This window comes from Phoca vitulina, unplaced genomic scaffold (genome assembly GCF_004348235.1).
Source record: "Phoca vitulina isolate PV1807 unplaced genomic scaffold, GSC_HSeal_1.0 scaffold61, whole genome shotgun sequence".
NCBI classification, from domain to species: domain Eukaryota; kingdom Metazoa; phylum Chordata; class Mammalia; order Carnivora; family Phocidae; genus Phoca; species Phoca vitulina.
Window position 1 is genome coordinate 224046 of NW_022589764.1, and position 10546 is coordinate 234591.

At 37.7% G+C, this 10546-nt stretch overlaps 1 protein-coding gene across 1 annotated transcript in view; it reads left to right on the top strand.

Annotated features, from left to right (window-relative positions):
* Window positions 1–10546, top strand: part of MCTP2 (multiple C2 and transmembrane domain containing 2) — a 193227-nt gene that overhangs the window by 169939 nt on the left and 12742 nt on the right. The window contains exon 19 of the mRNA XM_032391275.1: window positions 4471–4580. Within this exon, the coding sequence (XP_032247166.1) occupies window positions 4471–4580 (110 nt within the window). The remainder of the gene's footprint in view (window positions 1–4470; window positions 4581–10546) is intronic.

Here is a 10546-nt window from a genome sequence, read left to right on the forward strand (position 1 = left end):
AAAGGAAAGCTTTTGGATGGTCACTGATAAAACAAAGTGCTTTCAGATGAGTTCACCCCTTCTTGTCTCAAGTGGTGGTAGAGAAGCCTCTGATGCTCCCCAGTCCCCCCAGTCAGTCCCGTGGCATACTAGCCTGTTGGGGCATGGCTATTGCCAAATTTATACGATGCATAAAGCCTCCAAACTGCCAATTCTAGTAGGGTTAGTGGGAAGATGAAAAATGATAGGGTGAGTGTATGTTAAGTATATGCAGAATTTAAACAGTCCTGTGGATAAAAGAATAAAAAGTAGTCTCAACACTTTATGTTTTGTTTCACTCATTCCAATGAGTAAATCTGCACTTTTTTTTTTACTGTTTGATAAAGCTTTTTCAGTGAGTAAATAGTAAAGTCAGACTTCATGTTTAAGAAATAATCAAGTAATGATATTCTATTTGTCAAGATAATTACTGATGAGCTAACTGATAGATGTGTGTTTACATTTCTTGTCTGTCCGCTGGGGCCATGGTCATATCATCTGTACATGTAAACTTAAGTTACAAATCTGCTAAAGAGCCTTCGATAGCTAGTAGTTACATTAAGAAGACCATTTCTGGAAACATGCTTTTATTTATGAAGCCGAAAAGTTGTGTTTACATATCTCTCTGTGGAGTATGACTTTTCTTTTAGATCAAATGACTCTTCTACATTTATCTGATTTTTCCATTCCAAGGTTTCATTGTACATGTATGAAAAATGGCAAGGTAGCTGTTAATGTGTTGACTCCAATAGAACTAACGTCTGAAAAATCTTGGGCAGAGTCAAACCGATTGAAACAGAATATCAAATAAGTTAATTCTAAAATTATTTTGATTTTTTTCAACCAATATATGGAACCAAAATAAAGCTTTTGCTAGTTTTACAAATGATAAAATCTCTGACATCAGGAATGCCAACATAAATTTAGCTGAAACATTTAGCATTGGGGATTATTTAATTTTGTAGGGATAGTATAAATGCAAACTTTGATGGAGGACAGCATCATGGCTAATAAGATATTCTTACAAAATGAAGGCATTTATGAGGCAGAAATGTACTTGGGATTGGCCACAGTGCCCTGATTATCCATGATTGTGTACAGACAAATGGTAATGCTCCATTGATTGAATTAGAAGCTGTCGTGTCCACACATAATTATAAATATTTTATATATACAGTGTTGGGTAGAAACAACAAAGTTTTTTGACAAAGATATTTCAAATATAAAAATACACTTCAGTGTGGCAATGTGTACTCTGTTTTTTTTGCTGCTGGTCATCAATTTGATTTTAGGAATGTTTGAACCTTTGAAGAGCTCTTAGTCAACTTATTTTCCAGAGCTATTGAACTCTTGTGAAAAAAGAAATCTCTTTTTGTTGCATTTGGGTCATAATAAGTTGGAAATTTTTAATCAAAATCTTTGATGACTGAAATGCTAAGTAACTTCATCTTTGAAAGCTTTTAAAAGGTGAGTGCAAGTGAATTTTAAAAGAACTGGAAAAAAAGACACTGATTTTTTTTTTTTTTTTTTTTTTTACAAAAACAAGGAATATTCAGCACAAAGTAAACTATGAGATCAAATGTTGTGCATGGTTCAATATTTAATTCTGAAGTTACCCTTTGGGATACCTCAATTTGTGGAAAAAATCTTTTGATTTTTAATAGAATAAATATCTATTTGACCCAAGAATGGAAGGAAATTGAGAAGCCATTTATTTAGCAGCATAGATTTTGTGAAACATTCAAAGGAATTACGGATACAACTTACTTGAAGTTTTGTCTTGAAAAAATGTTCGACAGAGAAAATTCATATGCAGATACAAAAAGGCAGTGCCTTTGAAAATATTTCGGTTAAAATATATATGGATCTCAACATTTAAAAATTAAAATTGATAACGATTTTCTCCATGTAACACATTTTTTGGTGGTGAGATTTCAAGGTACCTCAGTGCCTGTAGAGAGAGTATTTTCATAATTAAAATTATGATCCACAGAGTCAATTAAAGGTGTCAATTTAATGACTATTAAGTGCAGCTCTGAAGATGATTAAGAACAATTTTCTGAAATACATAAAAAGATGGTATTAAAAAGTACATTCTTTTGAAAAATACCCTGACCTGGGATTATAAACATCTATAACTAGGAAACCAGTTAAATATGTGAATCTGTAGCACAAACAATCATTCTTTATGTATCACTTAAAAATGTCCAGATAACATAAATAAGTTTCATTTTAATATACATAAAATATGTTTTTAAAAATTTTTTAAGTAATGTATTTATAAAAATAAAATGAAATAATCATGTGGATTCACCGATATGATAAAATCAAGTTGATAGTTGATAAATATTTCAAAAATTATGGAATTCTGATTACTTTTACTCTTCAAAATGTAAAGATTTGGTTGATAAATTACTATCCTGCTAGCCTAGATATGGTGGGACTCTTAGCCTTGTCTTTGAATATTAAATATGCAAACTAAAACATCAAATTCATTAAAAAGGAAAAGGACATTGAGACAATCATTTATTATTTTGGTATACTAACTTATACTTCCTTCACAACCAGAACCTTGGCATTTGGGTGTTTCATTGGGGTGGGGGGGAACACACACACAGACACACACACACAGAGTCAATGGAACTAGGACTTTTTATGAATTTGAGCCACATGGAAATTTGAGTCATTTTCCAAGAAATTGTTTTGACCTAAAGTCTATGCTGCTGAAAAGAGGAAGCTACTTTTGCCCTTTGGGTCAAATTCCCTGGTGCTTTCAAATCCTCCTTTATAAACATGAATACTTATGTAGCAGACAGAGATGGGTTTTCACCATTGTGCCCATTAATAGATGTTGCTGAGCATGAATTAGGTTGCTTTGGCAGCATATCTAATTTTTAATGCAAGCTGCTTAAAGAATTAGAGGGTAAGGGAAATAAGGAATTTTACATTGGAGTGAAAAACTACAAATGTTTTGCTAGTTTGATGTAGCAAGAGGACACAATGAGCCTGCCTTCTCCTTCTATACAGACTGCTTGGATTAAGGAGTTCAACCCAGATGGTAAGAGGTTCTTCAAACCATCCCAGCACCCTTTACTAAAGAGGGGCTGACAGTGGTGCATTCTAACCTCTGCCCTCTCCGTGGTCTGTTTCTGCCAAGTAGCTTCGTAATCAAGGACAGGTGGGAGAAGGGACATAATTTGAAGCACATAATTTGTGCTTTTGTGACATTTCTGCCACCCTGGTGCTTTTACCCACAATTGCCGGGTGGTGGATTCCCCTTCCCACCCAACTTGTGTCCAGTTTGATGGAACAGAGAATGCAAGAGGAGAGTGAAATATTTTCCTTTGCTGCACAGAAGGTTATTCTTAAAATGCTCTCATAAATTTAGAAGGTTTTGCTCCATAATTTAGTACAATTCTAACTCAAGTAAAATTCTAGATAAAGAAAAATTTGAGGTTTTTGATTTGGTTTTTGGTTAGATGTAGTGTCTACAATGACCCAGATAGGCAAGAGCTGAGAGGATACTAGCTAAATCCCAGTTCCAGTAGAGTTCCCAGGGAGCTAGATTATGGTATCAGAATATAAGAAATTGTGTAAAAATACCACTCTTTAGGGAATCCTCTTTTCTCCAACATTTGAGTGATTTCTAAATTCTTTTTATAAGCATTAGCTGCCTAACATGGTAAAACACACTTGAGATTTTCTATAAGTAAAGTAAGGACAATGTTCTTAGGAGGCTGAATTCTGTTTCACATGAAGAATTGGAGACTGAGGAAGATGAACTTGTATTTGCTTCTACTTCTATGAAGAAAAAGCCAGTCAATCGCTGAGCATCCTCCAAAGGAGTAACCTGTGTAGGATGCAATCTCCAGCAGTGACTTTGTAGTCTGCCTCCAGGTGCCTACTCTGTTTCTGAGGTGGTTGCCAAAGGATAACTGAAATGTTTGTCAGACTTGCAGTGGGTTTAAAACATGACTAAAAATGCAGCAGAGTTTGACAAAGAAGCCACAGTACTAGGAAATCTATCATCTGGATTTCACATGCTGGAAACATACCTGAAGGACTGTGAGGGGATAGGGGTAAGGTGAGCTGGCAGATAACCTTGTGAAGCCAAACAGGAAATCAGGGTCAGCCAAATGGAAGGGGCTGCCGAGTTCTCTGTCAGAAGCAGTAGCTTCCACAGAGAAATGAAACTCTTGGTTCTGTGGGGCTTCCACACATCACTTCCTCACACTGAGGTAGTGACTGAGACACAATGTGAATGGTTGCATCTGAATGAGTGGGCAACAGTTCTTGGGAGTCAATAAATACTTTAAGTTGTGAAAAATGTGATTCATCTCTTGAGTCACTCTGTTGATCCTAACCATGTTATTTTAACACGGTAAAGTAATTTCTATAGCGGGACAATAAAAATGAAGTGACTGAGCTAAATCTTGCTTTTATGTTTCCTAGGAATCTGAGAAAAAGGGGTTAATTGAGAGAATCTATATGGTACAGGATATTGTTTCAACTGTTCAAAACATCTTGGAGGAAATAGCTTCTTTTGGAGAAAGAATTAAAAAGTAAGTTTTACATTTGTGTTGTGTTTGAAGTAGAGCTGCCATACATTAGGGCAGTGGGGGTAAGAGGGTGGGGACAGCAGGGATCAGTAAATGCAAAAACAAAAGAAACAAAAGCTACCGTGTTGGAGCAACCCTATTTATATTTGTTGGTTTGTTCTTTGGGCTTGTCAGCTTCACAGTTGGGTAGTGCCTTGGAACCAGGGCGACCATATGGCCAATTCACACCAATTGCCCCAGCATAATTAGTTCACTCTCAAAAGTATCCTCATTTGGGTGATAAATTATAGATTAAAAAAATAGAGTATCCTATTCAGAAATAAAAAGGGAAGCAAATATGCTCTAAAATTGCCTTTTTCAACTGAAACATGGAACACAGTAAATGCTTTTTTTCTCAACTTACCAAAGAGCCGTACATAGCTAGTAGCATCATGGATACAAAGATGAGAAGTTAATTCATCACATTCATGGGTACCTTTGACATGGGTCAACAAACTTTCTTTATGAGAGGCAGTGAGTAAATATTTTCATCTTTGTGGACCACAAGTACTCAACTCTGTTAAGTATAAAAGGCATCATTGATACCTAAACGAATGGCTGTGATATGTGTTCTAACAAAACTTTATCTACAAAAACAGGTGGCAGGCTAGAGTTGACTTAAATCCAACCCATAGCTTGCCACTTCCTACCTTAGGTCACAACGATTAAATCTATAATGGAGTCTCAGTTGAGAAAGACTGTTTCTGTGATTCATGTTTGTTTTGTTTCAGACATCATGAACTCTGTTTAACTTGGTCTTCATTTGGTACCAATGAACAGAGCAATTAAAAATTTTTTTTCTTTTAATTTTAAACTTATTTCCTCCTTCAAATCCAGAATTATATCAACTATGTTGTTCTTTCTAAAGATTCATGGATACCTTTTTTCTTATTTTACTGTCCATTATAGTTTTTTAAGTAAAGAAGATAATATTTAGAAATTGCATGGGTAGGGGTGCCTAAGTGCACAGTTGGTTAAGCGTCTGACTCTTGGTTTTGGCTCAGGTCATGATCTCAGGGTCATGAGATCGAGCCCCGAGTCGGGCTCCATGCTCAGTGCAGAGTCTGCTTGAGATTCTCTCTCCCTCTCGCTCTCCCTCTGCCCCTCCCACTCATGCTCTCTCTCTCTCTCAAATAAATAAATCTTAAAAAAAAAAAAAAAAAAAAAAAGAAATTGCATGGGCAAAGAAGAGATTAATATTAGTGCTAAAAGCCAAGGGAAAGTTTTGTATATCAAGATGCAGGGGAATCAGTTTATAATGAACATTAAGAAATATAAATAGCTCATATGGGACTTTTTATGGATACTGATCTTTCTCAATTCCTTATCAAATCCAGTTGCTCTTGAGTGGCCATTTATTGTTGGCATAGTAAACGTGTTCTTTTTGTTTATAAAATAAGTTATAAATCATCTTTAAACAAATTTGGTAAGTTTTACTGAATTTACATGTTGCTATTCCCATTATCAATGTCTTAGAAGAAAAATTAAAGAACAGGAGGATTTTTGCTTACATATATTGATGCCTACCTAGATTTCATATAAATTGACAAATGATTTCTGAAGTTACCCTCAAAATTGTTTAACAAAAACATAAGTGATGATAGGAAATAGTCAAGTGATGAGGAGGGCGTTATACTTCTTCCTTCATTCACTCATTAACTCTCAGTTCTGAGTGTTAGGCACTGACCTGGTCTAAGAATGAGAAATATTCCATAAAACCATGATAATAGCAACATCAGCTCATGTCATGTGCCAGACAGACGCTATTGTAAACCCTTCACACATAGTAATTTCTTTAAGAAATTGCTGATAGGAATCAGATTAAATGATTCCAACAAGCCTCTGGATTAAGGATTGTTAGTATACCCATTTTACAGATGAGAAAATGGAATCACAGAGTGATTAACTCTGTAACTGAAGGTCACAGAACTAGTAAGCAAAGAAGCTTAGATTTGAACCTGCCCTCACTACTACACTAGAATGCCATTTTCCTCTAGGGATCTATTTTCCAGTGAGGGAGAACAGTAATAATTAGAATTCAGTTGCATTGATGTGAGGTAGAGGTAAGACAGGGTGGCAGGAGAGGTCTGACCAGCCCAGAAAGGGATGTAGGGGAGAGAAAGACAGATAGGGGGCACTTCTGAAGAAGAGACATCTTATCAGCATGTCATAACAGGAAGAGATAGTTGAGCAAAGAGTTAATGAATGGGGACTTCAGTAGGTGGGAGACTGCAAAGGTTCAAAGCTCAAGACTGTGCTAGATCCAGGGAGATGTTTGGGGTTTAGTATGTCTGTGTGACAGCAGATGGTGGTGCTAGCGCTTGAAGGTGAGGCAGATCATATAGAACCCTGAGTGGGTAGAAAAAGTCCATGAGAAAAAACTGGATGAGGGACATTCTGGCAGCAAGAAGGATAAGAGGATGTGGAGTGGGGGGGCAAGACTGAGGAAGGAAGGCCGTGGCGTTTGGTAAAACCGTCTCCATGCTTGAAGGTCTCTAATAGACAAATGTGGCTGTTGTGCGATTGATAATGGTCAAAGAAATGTGTCTGATGAGGGAAGAAGGCAGGGTGATTTAAACAGGCCCCCATCTCTGAAGTGCCCAGAACAGCTGTGGTGGCCATGTCTGAGACGTATTTTCAGCCATGAACAGAGTACTGTTCTGCCCAGCTGCTGCACAGGAAGGAAGGCGCATAAGGCTCCACTCCTATTAATTCTTTGGCCATTCATTACCACAGTGACCTTAAAGTTCCTGCTGGGCATTCAAGTGGGATGGCATGTGTAACTCCATTGGAATTCCATTGTAATTCAGTGTTGAAGGACCAGGAAAACTTTTACCCAACTTCTGGCAACTAGTAAATAAGTAAGCTTGCATAAAACTCTCAGAGCAAGGCTTTCCAGTTACTGACCCGGAAGACCCCAATCATATTACATTTACACGGAACAAGCTATATTTTCTTTCTCTACTCTTCTCTACTTTCTCTAATTACCTTCTCTAATATTACACAAATTTCAAATGTAGGTCTATAACAGGCTAAAATATTTACTGAACATGGTGCATCTATATTATCTCAGACAGCAGGCTGGATGCGTCAGAAGAGGGCTATATTTTATATGTCTTCTCATTATGGAGTGTTGCCTTCAACAGTTGTATCTTTGAGTGGTTAAGGAGGGAAATCTCCACAGAGGAGATAATGAGAAACCTAGAACAGGGAAGTCGTCCCTGCAAATGCTCCAGAGTCAGGTTTGGAAGCCACATTCATCGGAAGGAGAGCTTCTCTAGATGGGAAGTGATGTTGAGAAATACTAGGCACTAAATATGAGGAAGAAGGTTAAGTGCAGCTTGAATCATGGTGAAGACAAGGGGAGTGATAGACTGATTCACCTTCTGTTCACTCAGAGAGTGGTATGTCAAAAGGAACATAGAATGAAGGCAGAAAGACAAAAGAGAGGGCCAGACACAAGGTCTGAGGAGAAGGTTCACAAGCTAGAGTAAAAACCATGCCTCTTGAACGAAAGTATCACGTGGGGTCCATTACAAAAGAATAATCTCTATAGGATTATATGATCAGTCATTTCTGTTTCCATGGGCAGAAGAGTCAGAAGACCTCATTTGTCCTAGCCTGGGAAGTGAGGAAATTCAAGATTCCATGGGCATAAAGGTCAACTAGTGGAACACCCAGTTGGGGGAGGAAATACAGGATGGAGCTGTTACCCCCTTTACCAGATATGGTCACAATCATTTTTGTTTAGTGCTTTGGAACTTTGAAAATGATATTCTTAGGACATGTTACTAAGCCTGAATGCTTGAATGAAGGAAGGGGATTCATTGAATTTTTTTTCACTAATTGAAAGGTTTGGCTCATTTGTCTCATTACTGTCCCAAGTCAGGGATTCCTTTTTTAGGAATTTAGGGAGCTCTCAAGTTAGGAAAACTAGGAAAGTCTGTGAAAATGTTCAACGAAATGTTTGATTTTGAGATTGAAAGGGTTTTTTTTAACCTTGGGTGTTCTGTGGAAACCAGCACAAGCTACTCCATGTTAATGGAGAGAAGGTCTAGTAAGTTCTTGAGTGTTAGAGGAATTACAGTGTAATGTCTTTGAACTAAGTCCTCAGTATAAACAGGAGTATTAAATTAAATGAGCAAAATGTACCTTTTTACATTTTCTAAAGTGCCTACTGTAGAGGCAGTGAGTGTGGGCTCTTGAGCCGACTTTCTGAATTCAGACCCTAATTCTGTCACTTGTACTGAGAGTAAGTGATTTGGTGCCAGTCATTTAACTTTTATGACTCAGAGTACTCATTTGTAGAATAGGAGTAATAATTATTCCTACTTCATAACATTTTTGGAAGAACTAAATGAATTAGTGCATATAAAGAGCTCAGACTAGTGGATGGCATGTATTACTTAAGAATATTGACTATTATGAATATTATTTTTGGCAAAATGTCTTGACTTTCTGTGTCTTAAAAAAAAAATTAAAAGTGAATGTCTCCCTTTAAAAAAAAAAAAAACTTTTAAACACTTTCCACTAAAATTGTGGGTGGCTGAGGGGAAAATGCAAGAGTTAACTGACTTGGCTGTTGGGAGAGCAAGTCTGACGGGGTGTCTGTGAGAGTGATATGCATCTTCATTAGAAATGAAGCATCCGGGGGCGCCTGGGTGGCTCAGTTGGTTAAGCGACTGCCTTCGGCTCAGGTCATGATCCTGGAGTCCCGGGATCGAGTCCCACATCAGGCTCCCGGCTCAGCGGGGAGCCTGCTTCTCCCTCTGATCCTCTCCCCTGTCATGCTGTTTTTCTCTCTCTCTCTCTCCCCCTCTCTCAAAAAAAAAAAAAAAAAAAAATATGGCTACACCATCTCCTGCCTGCTGGTTTCTTCATAGTATATACTTTCCTATTATTTTCTTTCAACCTGTCTGTTTATGTTTTAGATCTCTTTCTTGTTTCTGACAATCACTATCTTTTAATTATACCATGTAGTCCATTCAAATTTAATGTGGTTACTAATATATTTAGATTTAAATTTGTGTTTTTTTTTTAAATTTTTTTATTGTTATGTTAATCCCCATACATTACATCATTAGTTTTAGATATAGTGTTCCATGATTCATTGTTTGTGCATAACACCCAGTGCTCCATGCAGAACGTGCCCTCCTCAATACCCATCACCAGGCTAACCCATCCTCCCATCCCCCTCCCCTCTAGAACCCTCAGTTTGTTTTTCAGAGTCCATTGTCTCTCATGGTTCTACTCCCCTTCCGATTTCCCCCCCTTCATTCTTCCCCTCCTGCTACATTCTTCTTCTTCTTTTTTTCTTTCTTAACATATATTGCATTATTTGTTTCAGAGGTACAGATCTGAGATTCAACAGTCTTGCACAATTCACAGCGTTTACCAGAACACATACCCTCCCCAGTGTCCATCACCCAGTCACCCCATCCCTCCCACCCCACCCCCCACTCCAGCAACCCTCAGTTTGTTTCCTGAGATTAAGAATTCCTCATATCAGTGAGGTCATATGATACATGTCTTTCTCTGTTTGACTTATTTCGCTCAGCATAATACCCTCCAGTTCCATCCACGTCGTTGCAAATGGCAAGATCTTATTCCTTTTGATGGCTGCATAATATTCCATTGTATATATATACCACATCTTCTTTATCCATTCATCTGTTGATGGACATCTTGGCTCTTTCCACAGTTTGGCTATTGTGGATATTGCTGCTATAAACATATAATGCAATAGATGTTAAGAAAGAAAAAAAGAAGAAGAAGAATGTAGCAGGAGGGGAAGAATGAAGGGGGGGAAATCGGAGGGGGAGAAGAACCATGAGAGACGATGGACTCTGAAAAACAAACTGAGGGTTCTAGAGGGGAGGGGGGTGGGAGGATGGGTTAGCCTGGTGATGGGTATTGAGGAGGGCACGTTC